This window comes from Sardina pilchardus, chromosome 19, assembly GCF_963854185.1.
Source record: "Sardina pilchardus chromosome 19, fSarPil1.1, whole genome shotgun sequence".
NCBI classification, from domain to species: Eukaryota; Metazoa; Chordata; class Actinopteri; order Clupeiformes; family Clupeidae; genus Sardina; species Sardina pilchardus.
Window position 1 is genome coordinate 20,579,188 of NC_085012.1, and position 23,889 is coordinate 20,603,076.

The window sequence follows — 23,889 nt, forward strand, 5'->3', positions numbered from 1 at the left end:
GAAATAATTCAAACTCTTGTTAAATTTAATCAAAACTATATTATGAGACACCACTAAGTAAGTGTTTTTATACTAAAAACAAGACCAACTAAATTTTTGTCTTTTGTCTCAATATAAGATTAATAACACTTTGCACTGTACTTTGCACTGATTAAGTGTCATGTCAGTCTAATGAAGTTCATAATATGCCAATTCTCTTCATAGCGTCATAAAACTGAAAAAAAAAAGGAGTTCCCCCTTTCGTCTATGTCGGCCAACTGTAAATGTATAGGTGGGGGTCTTGAAAAATGTTACATGCAAGTATTTCATGAAAATACAAACACCAGAAACACTTTTTAAGTGATTGTATTGGAATTCCATACTGAAAACTAAAACACTGCAAACAAGAGCTTTTCAGACAAGTCCGTCATAAGGGCTTCATTCTTCATCGTGTCCTTTCTGTAATACAGCAATATGTTGTCAGCGATATGTGGATAAATATGATTGACAAGGATTAAAAAATAAACTACCAGACACTTTCACGTTTTACCAGCAAAATGGCAGCTATGGCTGATTATGCATGACTTAAAACACTGTGGGAGAGCCTAGTGCTCCTAAAGACTGCAAATACTGTACAGTGCAGTTGTTTCTCTCACCTTGCCACCTACATCACGGCTCTTGGATCTCATTTTGTTGACCTGAGACTCAGCTATATCAGCTCTCTCCTCAGCCTCATCCAGCTCATGCTGCAGCTTGCGGAACTTGCTCAGGTTGCTATTGGCCTGCTCTTCCTGAAATGTGCGCACAAATTAGTTGTATTATGTTCATTGTTTATTTGCATGTTCAGCAGTTATATTAATAGATCGGTCAACTTTGATAACATTAAAGGGAGAGAAGGAAACTCTAAGGATAAGAGGATGTCACTTACAGCCTCCTCTGATGCTCTCTTGTAGGACTTGACCTTCAGCTGCAGTTTGTCCACCAGATCCTGAAGACGATGCAAATTCTTTTTGTCCTCCTCAGTCTACAGATGGGAGAGGTGGGTGAATTTTAGTATTAAGCATTATACATATTATAAAAAGTATGTTTGGTACATGGTATAATTTTGATATACCTGATAGGTGAGCTCCTTGATGCGGCGCTCATATTTACGGATTCCTTTGACAGAATCACCGGCCTTTCGTTGCTCACTTTCCACCTCACTTTCCAGCTCTCTCACCTAAATGTAGAAAAATAAAACAATGTTAAACAAATGATGGTATGTGTACCTGTAAATTCATGTAGTTATGCACTGATTAAAACTCTTTAGCAAAAGCACAGTATTTACCCTGGCCTCCAGTTTCTGGATCTGCTTCTTGCCACCCTTCATGGCGATTTGTTCAGCTTCATCCAGACGGTGCTGCAGGTCCTTGATGGTCTGCTCCATGTTCTTCTTCATGCGCTCCAGGTGAGCACTGGTGTCCTGCTCCTTCTTCAGCTCCTCTGCCATCATGGCAGCATCAGTGATGGCCTTCTTGGCCTTTTCCTCTGCATTCCTGCACTCCTGCACAGCCTCCTCTACTTCATTCGACAACTGGGATGTATCACCCTCCAGCTTCTTCTTCTGGTTCAGCAGGCTGGTGTTCTATGTGGCAAAACATAAATGTACACGATGGTCTGTGTCAGATTGTGAAATAATCTCTGCCATCTGAATAAATCTGAAAAACACTTAATTTAAGATTTTACCTGAGAGTGCAGAAGCTGCACCCTCTCACTGACGTCCAGCAGCTCCTGTTCAGCCAGTTTCCGGCCTCTCTCAGTCTGCTCCACCAGGGACCTGAGCTCATCCAATTCAGCCTGCAGCAGATTGCTGCGTCTCTCCACAATAGCAGTGTTCTCTTTGAGATCATCATTATTACGTAGAGCGTCATCCAGCTGCAGTTGGGCATCCTGCAATGTACAGATGTTGGTGATGGATTTTCCAGATTGCTAATATACAGTCTAACCTTGTTGCAGTTGTTGTTGTTTGATTGTATTCAGCTAACTATTCAAAAACATAGTTAACCTACAGCAGAAATAAACAGCAAAGTTGCACTTTTCAGAAAATATGGATATATGGAATATAGTCTAATACATGGAATATTTTAAGATGTCTTTGACTACATGCACAACTAGGACGATAAACACACACCTTGACCGCATTTCGTTCTATAGTAATGCGCTAGCACAAAACTAGCAGTGGCTGCGTCTTGTTGTTGCATGGCAACCATTCATATGGAGGGAATATATTTCTTGGCGGAAGAATGATTATCTATGAATATATCGTTACTTTTTCGTTGCTGTGCCTTTGTTTCATGAAATCTTGCTAGATCGACATAGTAACCGTTTTAGAAAAGCAATAAGCCACTCGAGTCCGTGGGTTATACTGTATAATCGAACAGCTAAGGGGGTTTTAGGCACTCCGCTTCGCGTCGTGCCTAACAACGCCCCTTAGCTGTTCGATTATACAGTATAACCCAAAGATTCTAGAACATAAATAGATTTAACAGACTTCCTATCATTGGGAAGGTCCATTCATGTGGATGGAACTTTCTGCAGCATTATGAAGAGCTGTGTAATAGTAGCTGTTCTGTCAAGTTTAGGAGTGAACTGTAACACCTATGCAGTTGGTGATCTCTTTTCTGTCAATGGGATTATGGAGCTCTGTGCTGCATTGTTTTACCTTCATATGTCCATGGAGACCCTTGAGCTGCTTCTGGGCCTCAGCTGCCTGCCTGTTGGCCTGGCTGAGCTGGATCTCCATCTCATTGAGGTCTCCCTCCATCTTCTTCTTCACCCTGAGAGCCTCATTCCTGCTGCGAGTTTCAGACTCCAGGGAGCTCTGCAGGGTATCCACCACTCTCTGCTGGTTCCTCTTGGCCTGCTCCATCTCCTCATCCTTCTCAGTAAGTTTACGCTCAATGTCAGCTTTGACCTGATTGAACTCCAGCTGAGCTCTGAGGATCTTACCCTCCTCATGTTCAAGGGTTCCCTGTAGACATATAGGAACATGATAATCTACTCACTTATATTTCTGTAAAAAAACAAGCATCCTATGATATCTTGGAAACTAGTTTTCTGATTATGTTGATCTTTATGAATGTACCTCAGCTTCCTCTAGGGCAGTCTGGATCTCTGCCTTCTCTTGCTCAAGTGTCTTCCTGGCCTTCTCAAGCTCATGAATGCTCTTTCCAGTCTCACCAAGTTGCTCAGTAAGATCGGAAATTTCCTCTGGAAAGCAAATGAAGATTATCTAGTAGGGATGTAACGATACACTCAACTCACGACTCGATATGGATCACGATTTTTTGTTCACGATACGATTTTATCACGATTTTTTTTTTGATATTGATGCTGTTTGAAGAGGTTGCTCCAAAGAAAATCAAATTGCACGACTCCCTCTCCTTCCAAAGTATTACGTCCTCCACCTCTCCTCTTAAAATAAATGGCAGGCCCTACTCTGCCCTGCAAAGCAAAAAGGCAGTAATGCAGAGTGCAAACTGAAAAAAAAAAAACATTTTAAAGTTATGCTGTTGCTAGCCTTATGGTTGTAGTTAATGTAGCAGTTATTGGAGTTTTTTTTTTTTTTACTTTACATTAGCTTATTTTTGGTACTCAATCTTCATAACAACTTTAATGTCATGAAAATTATAATAACTAATTTTCGACCAAAAATGCAGTTACTGCCTTTCTGCTTTGTAGGGCAGCACTGTTATATTCTACATCATTATAGTTGTTCAAGTGCACACACTAAATGGAGAGCTAGGATTAAAATTCAGACTGTGCCTTTAAATAGGCAACTTTTTCCATCTATCAGCACAATATGCTACAGTAAGCCATTTCCATTAAAAAAATCAGCTCAATATTATGTGCAAGACTGATGTTTACCAAGCATGCAAACGTGTTAATCTCTTAGCACTATCGTCATACGTTTTCTCATAGTGAGATGGCTATCCCGACATATGTTCTGATGTACATGGGGCGCACGGAGGTGAACGGCGGGACAAACGCGAAATGACAAGGTGTTAACTAAACAATTGAGTAGACCTAAGGTCGACAGGCTTTGTGGTTAAAACGATGAAAACCAGTAGGTTAGTCTGTCACAGCTAACTTCGTTCAAGCACAGTATCTTAGACTAGTTTACACGCGCAGAAATTAAAAGTCAATATCAGCATCACAAGATTGCTGTCATTATCGGAAAATCCAGACACGTCAAACTGGACGCGAACGCGTGGCAAAAACAAAACAACTTAATAAATGATGTCTTTTTCAAACCTTGAAAACACCACATTAAAATCCAAGCATTTTCAAGGATTTCACCCATACACTCTAGTTCAAAGTTGTTGCATACCGTCGTCTTCCCTCGTTCTGTGCCCCGTACCTAGTGACATAAGTCACGTGACTCATCGCGATTCATTTTTTCTATCAACCGGTGCGAATCATCACGCATTTGTATCGATTTTTATTTGTGTCACGATGCATCGTTACATCCCTATTATCTAGTGATGTGATGTTACAAGTATACATTTTGTTTTAGGAAGGATCAAACAGACCTTGGAGATTTTTGTTCTCCCTCTTCATGGTTTCAAGGTGATCCAAAGATTCCTCATAAGAGTTCTTGAGTTTGAAGAGCTCAGTCCCAAGTGATCTGGTTTCTTTCTGAGCGCTCTCCAGCTCAGTCTGGGACTCCTCATACTTCTGCTTCCACTCAGCCAAGACCTGTTAAGGCGAAAATCTTTCATTGTAAATCTGAAAATCACGTGAAGGAATATAGGTGTTTTGAACATTTTGCTGTTTTCTCACCTTATCAAAGTTTCTTTGTCTCTTGTCTAGAGCAGCAGCAGCAGCATTGGATCTCTCTACATCTACCATGAGATCTTCAATCTCATTCTGCAGTCTATGCTTAGTTTTCTCCAGGGAGGAGCATTTGGCATTGACAGCCTCCACAGCTTCCTCTGCATCTTGCAGACGCTGAGCCAGCTTTTTCCTGAGGAAAAATAAATTGATAGTGAGTGTCATGTCTATCCATTGATTTTAAACAATTCATACACAGTCAGCTCCCCAGGACCTTACTTGGCATCTTCCAGCTCCTCAGTCCTCTGGATGGCATCAGTCTCGTACTTGGTTCTCCACTGAGCCACCTCAGAGTTGGCCTTGGAGAGACTGCGCTGCAGCTCAGCCTTGGCCTCCTGCTCCTCCTCATACTGTTCCCTCAGGAGGTCAGAGTCGTGGCGAGCAGACTGCACTGCATGGGCTAGTGCATTCTTGGCCTGTGGATAGGATCAGACATAAGTCCATCAGATATGTCATAGCTGTAGAGTAACAACTGAAAGATTTCCTGCAAGTCAGTTAAGAATACCTTCACTTCCTCTTCAAGTTGCCTCTTAAGATCCTCAACCTGCTGTGTGTAGGACTGTTTGCCTCTTGTCAGTTGAGAAACAAGTGAGTCTTTCTCTTCCAGCTGTCTGGCAAGCTCACCTTGATGAACAGAATATACATTTTTCCATGATAGGGACCTGTGTCCACCAATCGTGTTTTTTTTTTAGCGCCTTCAACCTCCTTTTCTCTGCGCTTCGGTCAAGTGTTTACCATTGCTATGTTACCAAAACTTTCTGGCATTACCAACATTGTTGACTGTCAAGGTCCCACTCTAGCAAAAGAGAAGTGACATTGATGAGCCCAGCACTGTTCTAAAAGTTGAACAGGTTTCAACTTACAACACTCTGAGCTCTGCGGAAATAAATGGTCAGCGCAGAGGGCTTTTTTCTGCCGAGGGCGTGATTGGTGGAGGAACGTGATTGGTGGACACAGGCCCTAATCCTTCTTTTCCTCTTTTTTTGATACATGTTAATCAAATTGCTAAGTTGTTTTACCATTTTGACTTACCATTTTCAGTTTGAAGCTTGGCTTTCTGCATGGTGAAGTCATTGATGGAGCGCTGGCCTTCCTCAGCCTTCGTTCTGTATTCACTCGCCTGGTCCTCCAGTGTTCTGCACATCTTCTCCAAGTTTGTCTGACAAAATGATACAGAACAGTCAGTTGTCAGTATAGAGTTGTCAGTATAGAGAATTCAGTGAGACCCATTATACAGGTTATTCCTTTTATATATTTTATACAAACCTTGGCCTTGGAGACCTGCTCCATGTTGGAGGCCACATCATCCAGCTCCAAACGGAGCTCACTCTTCTCCTTCTCAAGCTTTTGTTTCACTCTCTGAAGGTTGTCAATCTGCTCCCCGAGGTCAGCTACACTGTCTGCATGCTTCTTCCTCAGTGTGGAGGCAGTGGCCTCATGTTGCAGAGTGGACTCCTCGAGGTCTCTGCGCAGCTTCTGGAACTCAGCCTCCCTCTTCTTGTTCATCTCAATCTGGGCAGCAGTGGCACCTCCAGCCTCCTCCAGCCTCTCACTGATCTCCTCCAGCTCTCTGGCCAGGTCTGCCCGCTGCTTCTCCACTTTGGCTCGGGCAGCTCTCTCAGCTTCCAGCTCTTCCTCCAGCTCCTCAATGCGAGCCTAAGGATAGTAAAATAGGAAGTGTATTTTCTGTCTTTTTTTCTGTGAGAAATGTACATATGTTTTCAGAAAACAAAAAATAGTTTTTATTCTTCATTTACCTGCAGCTCCTTCAGTTTCTTCTGGAGCTGGGCAGCCATAGCTTGTTCATCTTCAATCTTGCTATTAAGTTGACTGATCTCAAAGTCTTTCCTGTATTGAAACAGCCAATGAAAATATCAATGGAATATATGTTTTCTCTATAAATACTATTTATTATAAATGACTGTCTGATATGTACATACTTCTTCATCCGCTCTTCTAGCTGTTGTTTGTCATTCTCCAAATCCATCAGACTTTCCTGGGTCAACTTTAAGTCACCCTCAAGCTTCCTTTTAGCTCTTTCAAGATCCATCCTGAGTTTCTTTTCCTGTTCCAGGGACCCTTCAAGCTATTTCGGATAAAAAAGGAATTGCGTAAGTGTCTTTATTATATTCATGCAGTGAGAAATAGGGTGCCTATTGTTTTTATTGCCTACATCATCAACTTGCTGTTCCAGCTTGGTTTTGGCCTTAGTCAGAGTGTTGACTTTGTCCTCCTCACTCTGAAGGTCATCCAGTGTTTGCTGGTGAGCTTCCTGCAGTGCTTTCTTCTCCTTGGTCAGCTTGGCAATGATTTCATCAAGAGCTGCCATCTCCTCAGTCAGGTTTTTAACCTAAAAGCAAAGTCGACCATCGTCAAATGATTACTTGATTAGTTTAATATTTTCCTTGGTGATCAGAAAGATTTTCATTTCTACTGACCTTATTCTCAGTGGCATGCTTCTCTTTCTCTACTTTAGCTAAAGTGAGCTCCAGATCATCAATGTCCTTCTTTAGCTCAGAGCACTCATCCTCCAACTTCCTCTTCTTTGCCGTGAGCTCTGAATTCATCTCCTCTTCATCTTCCAGTCTCTCAGCCAGCTCCTTGGATTTGGCCTCAAGTTGGATCTTGCTCTTGATCAGACCTTCACAGCGTTCCTCAGCATCACAAAGGCTGTCTTGTTCCTGTGATGAAGAAAATATTGTAGATTGATAGATTTAAGCTGCAAATAAAATATATATAACAACTATATATTTGTATGTGTTGTACTGATATTCACTGGTTAAATTTAAAAGTATACTCACAGTCTGGACTTGAAGTTGGAGGTCATTCTTCTCTTGGAGAACAGAAACCATTTTCTCTTCCAGCTCTTTTCTACGAGCCTCAGATTTAGCATAGGCCTCCTTCAGCTTTAGGAATTCTTCCTTCATGTTTGCCATCTCTTTCTCAGCCTCAGCAGATTTCAGCAGGGGCTTGATCTTGAAGAACATCTTCATCCAGGGCCAATTCTTGACACCCATGAATGCACGGACGTTCCACTGAATGACAAGAAGGGAATCCCTGAGGATTTGAAAGGGAAAAAAATGTGCAATGAAGAGGAACACAGATGATATTATTTACTGTCTTTTGACAGAGCTTTTGAAAACATGTGCTAGCTGTGTTTAAGTGGCAATACCTTCATATTGAACACATGTTTAAGCAATGTTGTGTTGCTTGCACAAATGGAATTGCAATGAATGGAAGGTACATTTAAGCAAAAAATAAAAAGAATATCAAATTCTCAAATTAGTTTACCTGTATACCTGATATGAAGTTTATTGAGAATTACATTTTGAATGCAATGTATTTCAATGTATAGAATCAGACTCATTGCAACACATTTGAATGATTATTAATCTACCGTTACTTGCTTTATCTGTTGACATTTTTGTGGAATGACATCCTTCATTCAATCAGTAAACCTATTTACCTGCGTTCAACAATCTTCTGGAATTCAATTCTTGCCAGAAGACCTCTTGCTCTTGATTGAATACCGGTGATGATTAGAGCAAGACGATCGTCTCTCATCTCCTCAAGAACACCCAGGAGACCAGCTTTGAAGAACACCTTTGAATCAACAGTTTATATGTTTAGAATTCGAATGTTATTAGGCTCAACAAAACATGCATTTTAGAGTTTTAGTATACTGCATAAAAAATTACAAAGACCGTGCAAACTCTGCTAGCAGCCCAGTTGTTTACGCCCAAAGCTTCTTTTACATGTTCACGTTTTTAAGTGGTATTGTTTACATTTTTGTGTTGTTTCCAAGCCGAATCACCGAAGTACATTGTGCTTAATGACTGATGTGTTAATCAGTCCTGCGCTTGTCCATAAACCATCAAAATAAAATTTAACTGATGACACCAAAAGCAGTTACCTTTCAGAAAAGATACCTCAGAAAGTGTCAGGTTGTCACACCTTAATACTTAATCATTGAAAGTTTATGAATATTATACTGTACAGCACCTTAGTGTGTCCGAATCTGTACTGCTCATGGTCAATATCCAGGGATCCAAGCAGTTTCTCTGCTCCTTTCTTGTTGTCAATGAACTGTCCGTCAGGGATAGCTGCAGGATTCAGGATACGGTATCTAAAGAGGTTAAAAAAGTGCTGATATAGACATATTCTCTCAATACTGTTATAGGAAATGTATACTAATGAGGACTAAAACACATTTTACCTCTGTTTGAAGTCAGCATACTGGATCCTGTTGGGGAAGCCCTTTCTGCAGATCCTGATGCCTTCCAGCACACCGTTACAGCGCAGCTGGTGCATGACCAGAGGATTCTCCATGGCCCCAGGAGTCTTGGTCTCATTGGGGATGATGCAGCGCACAAAGTGGGGGTGAGTTGACCTCAAGTTGGTCATCAGCTTGTTCAGATTCTCCTGTTATTCAGACATTTAGATAAAAACAATTATCAGTAGGACACAGAATCCCACTTGGCCCATTGATTTATATATGCTTAGAAGAAGGATCTGTTGTACTAATAAATGGCTTTACTTCAGTATGTTTATTTAAACTGTCTCACTTACCCTGTGAAGGGCAGACACAGTCTGGAAAGAAGAACCCTTCTTTTTCTTGCCACCACCACCAGACTCTTGGGCTATTAAAATATCACATCTCCATCAGCTCTTCAAATTAACACGTTGATTCATTCATGTCACATGATTAATTAGGAAAAGATTGACAGAATACCTGAGTCAGCACCGGCATAGCCGGCAAAGAGAGCACACAACATCTTAAGAGTTGACTTCTGAAAAAGTCCGACCACAGTCTCATTGAGAGGGTCTTTGTTCTTCACCAGCCAGTTGCCAATGTTATAATCAACAGTGCCAGCATAGTGAACCAGGGAGAAATGGGCCTCTGGTCTCCCCTTGACAATCCTGGGCTTCTGGAAGCAGGCATTTTTGCCCAAGTGGTTGTCATAAAGCTTCGCTTTGAATGTTGAATCGCTGGCCTTGGGAAACATGCACTCCTCTTCAAGGATGGACATGATACCCATGGGCTAGGGAGGAAAGAATATGGAAGCATGATAATTCAATGCATTTTAAACCACACAAATAATGGTCTATGCTTTCAAAGAAATATGTCAGTAAATAAAGTATTGCTCACTTTCTCAATGAGCTCAATGCAAGCGGCCAAGTCCATGCCGAAGTCAATGAATGTCCACTCAATGCCCTCCTTCTTGTACTCCTCTTGCTCCAGCACAAACATGTGGTGGTTGAAGAACTGCTGCAGCTTCTCATTAGTGAAGTTGATGCACAGTTGCTCAAAGGTGTTGAACTGAAAGACAATGGGGATTCTGTTAATATTATATATTTTGTTTAAAATCATAGTGTTTGTCTTAGCTTTAAAAACTCACATCAAAGATCTCAAATCCAGCAATATCCAGCACACCAATGAAGTGCTGGCGAGGCTGTTTGGTGTCCAAGGTCAGGTTGATCTTGACAACCATCCAGTTGAACATCTTTTCATACACTGACTTGGACAGGGCTCCAATAGAGTAGTACACCTAAGGATGTTAATGTTTCACGATTATATCTTTGGGTGTCCGATTGGTGAAGTTGCAGAGTAATGACCTGAACGATTCCCGTATTACAAGTTTGTTTACCATCAAATTGGCTTATAAGAGGTTGTACTGCATTTAGGTAAAGATCTTGCATAGTGTACCTTTAATAGCTCTACCTTGTTCATAACACATTAGTGACTCAGTGTAGTTAACCACTATCAATATGTATAATACTTACAAAACTGTAATATCACAAGAGCTCTGATTCTGAATTCTGATATTACCTGATTTACATTCTGTCCTTTGGTGACCCACTCGTTTCCTACTTTGACCCTTGGGTGACACAGACCCTTGATGAGGTCAGCAGAGTTCAGGCCCATGAGGTAAGCGACTTTGTCGGCATCTGGCATTAAAACCTCACAGTTACACCTCTTCCCATATTTAACTATAACATGTAGTATTACATCCAACATCAGAAATTGCTACACACCCTCAGTGCCATCAGCCTCTGCCTGCTCCTCTCTCTGCTTCTGCTTGAACTTCATGTTACCATAGTGCATAATGGAACCAGTCAGCTTGTAAATACCGTTCTTCTCCTCTTGAGAAAAGCCCAGCACATCAAATGCATCCTGTAACAAATGAAATACTTAGTTTGGTAATTACAGCCCCTTAACATACCTCTGTATTATAAGAAAGTGAAAGCAGGCCTACTCACATCAGTAGCCACCAGCTCATCAGCATCACAAATAGAGGCTACTTGTGTCTCTCCTTGGGAGATGAATGCGTAGTCGTAGGGATTGGAGGTGATCAACAACATCTCTGAAGAAAGCAAGACCATAGTTCAAGTAACACTACTGTAACTGAGCTAAGGAAACAATTAATCAAGTCAACACTTAGGCCTTCTGTCCACCAATCACATTTTTGCACTGACAGTTTAGCGCCCTCAACCACCTTTTCTCAGCCCTATGGTTAGCGCTTGATGCAAGGTTACCGCCTTTCCAGTTATGATTGGTCATTGAGAATTAAATGACTGACAAGTCCAGCGCTGTTCTAAAAGTTGAACAGATTTCAACTTTCAGCACTCTGTAGTTTTACGCAGTGCGCAGTCAGCAGCAACGTTTTTTTTCCGCTGAGGGCGCTGAGTACTGAAATTCATAGAATTTGTGTTGAAAATAGCTGATGTCAGCGCAGAAAATCGTGATTGATGGATGCAGGCCCTTATTTCACTTTTGCACACACAAATGCCTGGAGATATACAGGCATTTCTCACCCAACAGCTCTGGTTTCTGTTGGGACAGGATCTGGTAAAAGATGTGGTAGTCTCTCTCAGCCTTGAGCTGAAAAGTGACTCGGGACTTCTCTAGCAGATCTGGGGGATTGGAGAGTAAGTATACATGTCAAGCTATTGCTTTGGTCTCCATAGATGAAGATGGTCAAAAAGAGCTTATATACTTACAGGTCTCAATATCTGCTGAGGACAGCTTGCCGCTCACACCGAAATGGATACGGATGAATTTACCCTAGCATAAGAGACACATAAAATGAAATATGGCAGTGATAGAAGGGTGGATTTTGAGTTGGAATTCACAAGAGTTGATTTGAAGTTGAAAGTCAATAGAGGGCTTACAAATCGGGAGGAGTTGTCATTTCTGATGGTCTTGGCGTTACCAAAAGCCTCCAGAGCAGGGTTACACTGGATGATTTGATCTTCCAGTGTGCCCTGGGAAAATAAAGCACAATACATCAATTCATCTTTCTAATGCTAGGTCTTGGAGACTCGCTTGGCCCCGCCCACCTATTATCTCTGTTCATTTTCATTTTACTGAGATACTACTTGGCTCCTTTCAATGTGTATTCCTGAGCCTCCAGGACGGCAGGTTAATCAACAACGAGAGGAGGTGACATTAATTCTGAAATCTGAAGTGGCAGCGGTAATAGGTAATGGTCATAGCTGCAAAAATCGACAAGTTAAAGTTTGAAGAATACGGAGAAGAATTTATACAGGATAGGGTAAATACATCATTTCCTGATTGCCAGTGTTGTTTATTAGCAGTTTGTAGAGGTTTGGTTGGTCGAATTAGTTAATAGCATTAGGAATCACTGATCAATGTGAATGGTTAAGCTGGACCTGTGATTTCAAAGGTAATGTGAAATCCAAATCCAGTATGATGATAGTAGGAAACATATCCCAATTTTGAGTGCCCAGAGTTGAAGTGAGTGAGTCTGGTGAAACCAGGCTACTTAGAGATGCATCCCAAGTGGAAATTATGTTTAGCACACAGTGAGGTGATTTACCTTTTTCTCCTGAGAGGGGTCCTTCTTTCCTGTTGCTGCAATGCTAGCAAAGTACTGGATGACTCTTTTGGTGTTCACAGTCTTTCCGGCACCAGATTCTCCACTGTTGGTAAAAAAAGTATGTAAAAGTTCACTCCCTCATCAACAAGTCAAACAGAATTTTAGAATCAAAGACTGGATCATACTCACGTGATGAGGACAGACTGGTTCTCTCTGTCTGTGTAGTAATGTACAAGCATGAAATGTTAATATAAAATCAAGAACATGTTATATTCATGCTATCAATTTACAGTAAATGCAACTTGATGATTCATTGATGACCTCTTGTCATCAATTTTCAATACATCCCTTATGCATTTAGTGCTAAGGTGATTGTTTTAACAGAAGGTCTTTACCTGTGAGCATGTACTGGTAAGCATTGTCAGAGATGGAAAAGATGTGGGGAGGGGCTTCTGATCTTTTCTTGCCTCTGTAAGCAGCGACAACTTCTTTGTCGTACACTGGCAACCACTTGTAGGGATTGACAGTGACACAGAACAACCCAGAGTAGGTCTGTACAAATAAACATACTATTGATTATGACCAATGTAAGCAAATGAGGCAACAGAGTAAATGTAAATATATATAAACTGCTCACAAAAAGTAAGGAAACTTGACTTTGGCCCATTATATCTCCCTTTTAGTAATACCAACCAGTAAAGTGTTTCATATCATTTTTATCGTTGATTTGTCACCTTTACAATGAGGTATAGCTTGTAAGCATAGGGCAATCATGGAATGAGCAACACAAGCAAACGTGTAAGTAGTGCCAACGAAAAATGTGCCAAAATGGCCTGTTATGCTGTTGGAATTCACCTTTGTTACTTCAAGCATTGACGATTGCACTCTCCCATAGGAATGAGGAAAACAAAACATGTTAGGCAATAGGCATACATTCGTTCATTGTATACTCAGTGTCAGGGTCCTCAGTAGCGTGTAGAGGATCCATATGCAGCCACAACAGCTTGGCACCTTCTTCTCATGCTGGTCACCAACCTGGCTACATTCTGCTGTGGGATGGCATTCCATTCCTCGATAAGGATCTGTTGTAAGTCAGCCAACCTGGTTTTGTTGGTGACTCTGGCACGTACAGCACGCCCAAGCTGATCCCACAAGTGTTCACGGCAGGCCATTAGATCCTCTCCACTCCCAAATTCTGGAGGTACTCTCTGATGATCCCAGCTCTATGGGGGCGAGCGTTGTCATCCTGGAGGATGGCAATTGGTCCCATATTCTGGAGATATGGAATTGCCACTGGCTCCAGAATCTCATCCCGGTATCTAACGGCATGATGATTGCCTTCAATGATAACAAGGTCTGTCTTTCGAGTTAGGGAGATGTCACCCCATAGCAGAATGTAGCCAGGTTGGTGACCTGCATGAGAAGAAGGTGCCAAGCTGTTGTGGCTGCATATGGATCCTCTACACGCTACTGAGGACCCTGACACTGAGTATAAAATGAACAAATGTATGCCTAACATGTTTTGTTTTCCTCATTTCTGTGGGAGAGTGCAATCGTCAATGCTTGAAGTAACAAAGGTGAATTCCAATAGCATAACAGGCCATTTTGGCACATTTTTCGTTGGCACTACTTACACATTTGCTTGTGTTGCTCATTCCATGATTGCCCTATGCTTACAAGCTATACCTCATTGTAAAGGTGACAAATCAACGATAAAAATGATATGAAACACTTTACTGGTTGGTATTACTAAAGGGGAGATATAATGGGCCAAAGTCAAGTTTCCTTACTTTTTGTGAGCGGTTTAGTAAAGTAAGTTGGATATCTGTTTTTGCTACTATGGGACAGAGCTTCATGTTGTTCATGTACTCACGTAGATCATCCAGGCTGCATAACGCTCTTTGAGGTTAAACAGCACAGCAGGCTCATGCAGGAAGGTGAACATCGCCATGTCCTCAATTTTATCATACTTTGGTGGGTTTTGTTGGTGGACATCTGCCTCTTTCACAGTGACAGTCTGTGTAATAGAAACAAAATCAGTCTCTTTAGTCGAGCTTTCCTTCATCTTTTTGTAACATATTAGATATAAATCTACAGTAAGCAGCTCAACAGAAACCTAGTATGAGAAATGTATAAAATGCAGTAAGCTGTAAGCTGAAAGCAAGTGAGCTTTCAAGTTAAAAAAGATAGCTAAATGGGAAAATATATTGGAATGCAAGTGATTTAGTAAGGTCAATAAGTAAAACCTCATAAATAGGTTTAAAATGTACAGTATTTGCCATGCGTTACCTTATCATACTCAGTAAGAACGGTGACTTTGTCCCCGTCTCTGCTTTGGACCGTTCCCTTCACATATTCAACCTCAGGGTCCACCACAAAGCAGGCCCTCTTAATGTCAAAGGGGCGAGTCTGGGCCTCCAGACGCTCCATATCTGACTTCCTCAGAAATGGGGCCGCATGCCCAAACTCTGCCATCACCGCATCACCCATGGTGACTACAATGTGAATTATATGAACTAGTTAATTCCAGCACAGAGAAAACATGAGTCCTCATGGATGAGGAACATGATTATAACAATATGTCAAGCACTGACAAGTCAAAATATTTCAAAAAGTTCAATGTTACCTATTAAGACTAGCATGTGGCAGGCAGAACTTGTGTCCTTTTGCCAATACTGTTAAGATACTGAGGTGAGTGTTGAGTTGTTTCAAGTTAAGATTTGAAATGAATAAAGTGGATCTGTAGAATCAGATTGGTGAAGTTTACCTGGTTTGAAACTAGATATTACAAAAAGTATGGTCATAAATACACAATACAAAATACACCAGTAGGTCTTATATATCTTTTCCCCTCATAGCAGCATATATGCTTCACATTTTAAATAATTTCTGGCACATTGACAACTGTCAACTAACAACCTAATCGACTAACAACCTTCCTGTGGTCAAATGGGTATTTTGAAATAATTGCAATTGCAATTATTGCAAAAATAGCAGCACTGAAACGGCGTACTCCTGCATGCAGGCAAAATATCAGTCCTGGTGTTATTGTAACGTAGAGCAGCATAGTGCTACACCAACACCAACAAGTTGGATTTACAGGTAAAGTTATCAGTTGGCTCAAATTACACCTAGAACAGAAGAGCTTCTTTGTTAACATCAGCAACAAATCTTCAAGAAGAATTTGATTTTCTCATACAGTAGCTATGCTTATGACTCCCAAATGTACAGTACGTGGCCCTGTCACCTACTGACTATGGTCCTCTTGAATCTGTTCCTCAGTATATAGAACAACTTAAACATTGTCCTTGAGAGTCATCAACAGAGTGACAACAAGAGTTCTGACGTCAAAGCATGATTTAGAAAAACTCTCCAGCAGTACTGATTACTGCAATAGGCTTTTCACAGGCCTTTCTTAATATTCCATCAGATTGTTTCGGTAACACTTTATATTAGCACACACATATTCACCAGTAATTAGCTGCTTACTAACATGTATATTAGTAGCAAACTAGCCATTTGTTAGTCATTATAAGTCACTAATTAATACCTTATTCAGCAAGACCTTATTCTACCCTTACTAGACCCTTAATTAAGAATTTCCCCTATGTAAGCTCCTAATTACCCCTTATTCATAGTTATTAAATAAGTTGCTGCATATGAATTATGACCTAAATATGCATGGCTCAGTATGGGGCTTGTAAGGTGGTAGTACCACAAGAACAGTTATTCGCACCGAATAGTACTTATCAAAGATGGTCTATTCAAATGGAACTAGACACTAAACCACCAGTGCTAATAGTGTACAAATAACTAATAATTAAGTCTTTGTAATGCCAAATATGTTCCCTATTCTAAAGTTGTGTCTTTGTTCACATTTAATTCACAATTCATTTGGCACTTATTAACCCCCATGTGTTCCCTAAACTAAAGTTGCCTCCTATTCACACTTATTAACTGTATTACAGCACATAGTAGGCTACACAAGAAGCAGACAGCTAAGTTAGCACAAATACAAAATATATAATGAATACGAGATAGCGAGAAAGGCGAACCTGGATATATTTGTATGCTAACTTTCTTGGCTCCTGAGTACTCAAAAGTCTCAAACTCAAAACTATTTTTTTAAGTGTGAAGGGTCACATAAATAAGACTTCCGGTGTGAATAAGTTGTGGGTTTGCTATTAGGTCTGTATGTTGTATCAAATTCTCTGTTCTTTTCCTTACGGACAGCATCTTATTCTTCCCTACTGACCTCAAACAGCAGAGCTAAGGGTTGAATCACACCAGGGGCCTCATTTATAAAAGTATCGCGTAGAAACCATCGTTCATTTGATCTTAGATAATTTCTGATATGATCGTACGTGTGATTCAGAGAAACGAACGTACGCACAAAAAAAAAGTGCGTACGCCACTCTTGCAGATGTGGCCATTATAAATCGCAAATGAACGTGAGTTTGTTCGCAGCCGGGTGACTTTAGGTCTCCGCCTTGTACACGCCCCCTCATCAATATCATTAGCATAGGCTTTAATGCAATCAATGGCTGAGTTGTACCTAAAACACATATATTGAAAACTGTAAAGGCCTAGCCTATGCCATCTGATGTTAACCTATGTTTATGCGCTGTTAGTTCGAATAATTAATTATAATTTTCCAAGCAGCGCTTTCTGGAAAGAAATATGCATCCATGTCCATTGTCCTCTGCTTGCTTTTATTCCTTCTGCTTGCAGTAATGTAGTAGGCAATGTGTGGCAAATGTAGTAGGTTTACTTTGGTAATAGAACATAGTAGGCTACCTTATGACGGAAATACCTACAGTACATCATACTAATTTAGGCCTATACGTTATGGTACAGTATGGCGTTTCCAATATGACCCAGGGTTAGATACTGCCCATGTAGCCTACGGCGGACTACATTATAAGCGAGATACTGTATGTCATGTAGACCAAACGTTTATGGATAGGCTATGTTTTTACTGCATAGCGAATAGTATAAGTAGTTCACCGGTCATTCTTCATTCATTCTGCGCGTCGGGATTCAAGCAATATCGATGTCAGCGACTGTTTACTTTCAAGAATGTCCAGTGACCTTTAGGCCTACCTTTATATATTTTTATATTTTAGCCTGCATTATCCTAATTGTTATTATCCACGTATTGCCATCTGGTCTTGGGCACTGCCATCAGACACAGGCTATGCAATCAGACGCGTGCTATAACTCATTGCAACTCGGCCGCAATTATGAAGATGCAAAACTCTGCTTTTCAGAGGATAGATTATGTCTATTTACCTTTATATATTTTCATATAAAGTGGGTAACCCATGAATTCTGTGATCACGGTAATGCGCCTGTGCGTGCGTTTGATAAAGGCAACAATGCAATTACCGTGAGAATGGAATGTTAACACCAAATTCTTGAATTTCCCCTTGGGGATCAATAAAATATCTATCTATCTATCTATCTATCTATCTATCTATCTATCTATCTATCTATAGATTATGTCTATTTGCGATGTAAAGATGCTGAAAAATACCTGTCCATATATAGCCTACATTATAATATTATCTTTCTGTTGTGGAGCTTGGAATATCATGAACGCAAGTCATATTTCCCTCTTCTAAACAAGCGTAAATGGACACTTTATGGTCAATATCGATGGGAACATTAAATATATAGATGACTCTATGGCCTGCCTCCTTTTTTGAATGCTATGAAATAGATAAGATATAGCCTAGGCATGGCACGGGTGTAGTAGTAAAATAAGAAGTGGGTAACCCATGAATTCTGTGATCACGGTAATGCGCCGTTTCATAACGCATTCAGAATATGTTTGATTATGGTAGAGGATATTATCAAGTGTTTATAAAATAGATAGATAGATTAGATAGATAGGCTAGATAGGTAGATAGATAGATATATAGATAGATAGATAGATAGATAGATAGATACTTTATTGATCCCCAAGGGGAAAATTCAAGATTGGTGGATTAAATGGTTCGTGTTGATGAGTGTTCATATTGTGAATGCAGATAATACAGTGTGCTTTTTCAATGTTAAAAGTTGAAATAGGTGAATACGTCTTTGGAGAGGTTGATAAACTCTATTGTTGAAATGCCTGGGGTGAATAAACTGCGTTTACTTACTTTTAGCCTCCACTTTTAGCCTCCACTATACAATATTATAGGATTTTTTCACTTTCCTTTTCCAACCTTTAAGAATTAGTTAAAACTTTAACTTCTATACTTACTACTTACAACTTCTGCTGATATTGATCATGCATATGGTAGAGAACTACATGAGATCGTTGGTCTTCTTGGAATTTTGCGAATTCATCGCATTTGGACCTCAGATTACTTGCAGTACCCTGGCACTACCACAAGGAAATGGTCGTACGTCAGGTTGGAACCTGACGTGGAGATAAGCACTTTTCCACGTCAAAGACGGTCTTTATAAATCTGAGCGTTGGCATGGATTTGAGCGTACGCACGGTCTTAGATCAAATCTGTGCGTAAGAAAGTTTTATAAATGAGGCCCCAGATTTCTCCTTTAGTATGAGGCAGTATACATACATGGGGGTTAATAGTGTCAAATTATTTGTGAATTAATAGTGAACAAAGATCCAACTTTAGAATAGGGAACATATTTGGCATTACAAAGACTTAATTATTAGCTGTTTGTACACTATTAGCACATGTGGTTTAGTGTCTAGTTCAGTTTGAATAGACCATCTTTGATAAGTATTATTAGGGGTGAATAACTGTTCTTGTTGTACTACCACCTTACAAGCCCCATACTGAGCCATGTATATTTAAGTCATAATTCATATGCAACAACTTATTTCATAACTATGAATAAGGGGTAATTAGGAGCTTACATAGGGGAAATTCTTAATTAAGGGTCTAGTAAGGGTAGAATAAGGTCTTGCTGAATAAGGTATTAATTAGTGACTTATAATGATTAACAAATGGCTAGTATGCTACTAATATACATGTTAGTAAGCAGCTAATTACTGGTGAATATGTGTGTGCTAATATAAAGTGTTACCATTGTTTCAGGTGATACAAAATACATAAGCTAGGGTTCTCACTAAAAAAAAGAACCTTATATGGTCCCAATACCTACAGTCTGTCTTTACATTAGCTTCCAGTAAGTCACAGAATTGCTTGTTTATGAATCACTAATGGGACAAAAAAAGTACATTAAAGTAAAGTAAAGCACATTGAATTATCCCTGTGTATGAAATGTGCTATAGTACTGTATAACCCCAGCTATACTGTATAAATAGACTTGACTTGACTATTGTTTTAGTGATATTTCCAGTTGTAAATCTCACCTTGTTTTGGTCAAGCCTCAGTTGGTCTGTTACACAGATATGATGTCACTTGCTGTAAGTGAACAGACAAGAAGCAATCAGATCCAACAGAATTACAGCAGCAGTGCTGCAGGTACATGTTGAGTCCTTGCTCAGAATACTAACTGAACAGATCCATATCTGGCTCTGAACAGATCCATTTGTCTGACTCTGACTGTCATCAGCCATGTCTCTATATTCATATGTCTGCCTATCCATTTACCATCCTTGTATCCTCATCCATCTAACTTTCTGTCTGTCTATCTTTTAATCTGTTTCTCTGCTTTTCTCAGTGGCAGCATATTGACTACTTATCTCTAGGTTGGTCTTTCCTGTATCTTCCCCCACTGTCAATTCCATGGTTGATTCACCCTGTTTTATAGGCTTTTTTTGTTGGCTATGCCTCTGTATCCACTATCCAAATGTCTGCCCATCCATTTAGCTATCCTTCTGCCTATTCTCTTCATATCTATCTATCTATCTATCTATCTACCTGTTTGTCTGCTCCTTTTAGTAAGAGCAGATTGAATACTTACCCCTACGTTGGTCTTTGCTGTATCTGCTGTGGAGGCCCTGGTTGATTCACCCTTTTTGTAGAGGAGGGTCCATCCCAATATGGACAGATCATCAAGTGACTCCACCAGGCTCCCTCCCAACTGGCCAAAAGGGTAGAGGCATGTGGTAACAATCGGCTCATCTAGACTGTGGGACAGCCTGGCAGAGCATTATCAACATCTGAACTTCTTACCCTATCCTAATTTGGAGTTTGCTATTGTGAGATACATCTCTGACACTTTGTCACTCATGCTTTCTGTAGCCAGCTGTCCTTTCAGTTCATAAAGGACATAGTATTTGTTTTGGAATTAATACAGGTCTGTATTAAGTTTTTTTTATTGAATGCATATGTAATTTTAGAAGACATAAATTCACATGGATCTCCCTTTTCTGGATTTGTTCTCTTGAAACTGTACATTGTATTTGTTCATTGTTTCTTTGGATATCAGTATTACCGATGTGTATAGAGCCAAGTACAATGGATGCTGACATAAACTGATGCTTGATTTTTTTTCCCCCTCTCAAACTTTTGTTTGTGAATAGGAGATCATTATATCTTGAGGATTAAGCAACAATCTTGCCTAATACCCTTAAACTTCTTCAAGTTTGTAAAGTTAGACTAAGCACTTCACTGTCACTGCATTGTTTCCTTGAGGATCAAGATAACCTTTTGAATTTAGTCTCAGGCTCCTCCATCAATTGTAGATAGCCTTTGATACATGCGTCAATGTTCTTCCCACCCTTATTTGTACAGCAGCTGCTTCTCAGGACTCAGAGATCTGAATGCACATGGTTCTACTATGTGTTATACAGACTGCTCTGAAACACATATGACAGTTATTTTCAAACTTAAAAAAGAAAAAAAAAGATCAAAATTAGTTGAAGACCAGAGTTGGGCCATTTCGAACTGATTTGCATGACCATACAATGTTTACACTTCATAGTGACACTTCATGTACAATTCATGTACACTAGGTGTTCAAATGTATATTAAGATTATAAGTAAGAGACTTCAGTCACCTGAAATGTGAGGGAAATCATCCATTATACTACTGATTTTACTATCAATCTAATAACAGTACTTCAGCTGTTCGCACCACTAAGTGAAGGAGGTGTTGAGCTATAGGCCTCTGGGTCTTAATCTTTTAAGACTTTTTTACACACCAAAGAAAGTGTGAAGCCACCCACAAGGTTCCGATAATATGACTGTGATGTCCTAAGAGTGAAGGTGATTGAATTTCAGTTCACAGGATCCGCGACCCCAAATCCTTATTTAGATAGCTGTGGGATATTAAACATGCCATTCCATCTCTTGTGTACCGCTTATGGTGTTCAGTCTCAGCTGTCAAGAGTCCTTGAGCCATCACCAGGCGCGGATCAACAAATAGGGTAGATATGGTTGCAGCCTAGGTGCCCCGTCATAATTCATCAAAATTTACATACTGTAAGAAAATGAACATTGAATTTAATTGGTCCAAAATAAATATTTAAAGTAGCGTGAGATGCTGATTGGGTAAATATGGCGGAGTTCATGAGGTCAAATTTGTTTTCAAAATATACGTTATTCACGTTACTGCACCTGACTGTCAATTACTGTACTCAATTTAGCAAATGTTCTAAAAGATTCATGTATGGTATTCATTCATGATATTATGTTTTTGACTAATTTTGACGATTGAACAGACTATTGTGCATGTGACTTATACAATGAAATGGTGCTGACATGTTTTGCAGAGAAAAAACATTAGACTGAGAATCGACAATCAGTTTAAATCAACAAGATCTATTCACTTGGAAATTGTGCTAAATGTAGGCTACCAGCACTTAATCATCATTTTAAAAGATGTACTGAGGTATTGAGAGACATGCACTAAGCCAATTGCAAGTTGATGAAATGAATGAGAAATGCAATTCTGTTGTGGACCATTGCAAAGTGGTTTGGAGATTTCTCCATGTTCTTTATGAGAATGTAATTTCTGTTCAAGAAATGAGCCAAACCAATTGAGAAACACTGTAATATTCACCAAGTAGAGATTTTCTAGACTGCAAGGCAGGGGTTTTCTACTAATTGTCTGCACTGCAGTGCTCTGGTGGTCTGTGAAGGTTTTGCCTGTGGTCACTGACCATATATTCAACACAATAGATTCGCTGTTGGGAGGGCATCACTAATGTGCACCTCACATCTCATATAGGTGGTCCGCAGGTTGCTTCTTACTCATGATGGTATTGAAAACCTTTTTTTCAACCCTTTTTTCATTTGAGATGCTTGCAATGTTAAGTAGCCAAAGCTAGTGGTCACTGACGTGAAGAAATGAAGAAAATATTTTCACACTGGCGATTTCAAAAAAGCAGGATGGGGTTTGGGTTTGGTTGATCTATTTGTTTAATTAGCTGCAGCTTCAGGTTGGAAGAGATGATGCTGGGTGGGTGTTGAATGTATCTTTTCCACTTGTCCCAGGTGAATGTAGTACTTTGTGTTGATTAAGTAGCATTTTAAGTCAACTCAGGCCTGCTAATCTGTTGTATGAGCATATCAAATACTGCTGATTTGGTCCTAGCAAGCATGACTGTCAGTTTATGAAGTTTATAATAGGCAAATTCTGTTCATAGCATCATCAAAGAAAAAGAAAGCCCTTAGTTTATTTTCCTCTTTGTTCTATATAGGCCAACTGTAATTGTATAGGTGGGACTCCTGAAAAATGTTGCATGCAAGTATTTTATGAAAATACCAACACCAGAAACACTTTTTGAATGATTGTATTGGAATGCATTCCACACTGAAAACGAAAACACAGCAAACAAGAACTTTTCCGACACATCCATCATGAGAGCTTCACTCTTAATTTTGTCCTTTCTGTGAAAACATATTGTCAGCAATATGTGGATAAATATGATTGTCAGGGGTCAAAATGAACCACTATTAATCTACCAGCTGCTTTCACATTTTGCCAGCATCAGCTGGTGGCTGGGGCCAACTCTTGAGCCCTGATGATTATGAATAATTTTAAACGTAAGGGATAATCAACAACGCGCCGTGCGTTTATAGGAAAATAATGCACGTTCGAAGTGGTAATAAGGTCCCGATGCCGCGGGCGCAACTCAGTGGTCATGTAGAAAATCTCTTGCATTGTTTTTGGATAAGAAGCCTTTCAGTGAGGTCTGTATTAAGTTTTTTTTTTTTTTAAATGCATAACTATGTAGTTAGTTAATGCAGGAAGGGTATCGCGCCAATTACTCCAGGCCTTGCGGGTGCGTTGGTTCTAGGTACTGAAGATCAATGGAAGAAGA

The 23,889-nt window shown here is 40.0% G+C and overlaps 1 protein-coding gene across 1 annotated transcript; it reads right to left on the bottom strand.

Annotated features, from left to right (window-relative positions):
- Window positions 1–320: 320 nt before the first annotated feature.
- LOC134065847 (myosin-7-like) lies at window positions 321–20,076 on the bottom strand. Its single transcript, XM_062520938.1, has 38 exons — window positions 20,029–20,076; window positions 14,982–15,187; window positions 14,566–14,709; window positions 13,088–13,244; window positions 12,882–12,909; window positions 12,693–12,795; window positions 12,025–12,117; window positions 11,854–11,917; window positions 11,668–11,766; window positions 11,113–11,216; window positions 10,888–11,026; window positions 10,682–10,800; window positions 10,251–10,400; window positions 10,001–10,171; window positions 9,584–9,893; window positions 9,421–9,491; window positions 9,068–9,273; window positions 8,854–8,977; window positions 8,318–8,454; window positions 7,653–7,908; window positions 7,290–7,532; window positions 7,025–7,201; window positions 6,792–6,937; window positions 6,609–6,699; window positions 6,118–6,507; window positions 5,884–6,010; window positions 5,357–5,475; window positions 5,071–5,267; window positions 4,801–4,984; window positions 4,551–4,716; window positions 3,104–3,228; window positions 2,681–2,989; window positions 1,705–1,908; window positions 1,307–1,603; window positions 1,094–1,198; window positions 908–1,003; window positions 636–770; window positions 321–438 (listed from the first exon to the last, which is right to left on the bottom strand). Exons 2-38 carry the CDS (start codon window positions 15,180–15,182, stop codon window positions 418–420), a joined length of 5,808 nt encoding a protein of 1,935 aa, XP_062376922.1. The 5' UTR covers window positions 15,183–15,187; window positions 20,029–20,076; the 3' UTR covers window positions 321–417.
- Window positions 20,077–23,889: the final 3,813 nt, after the last annotated feature.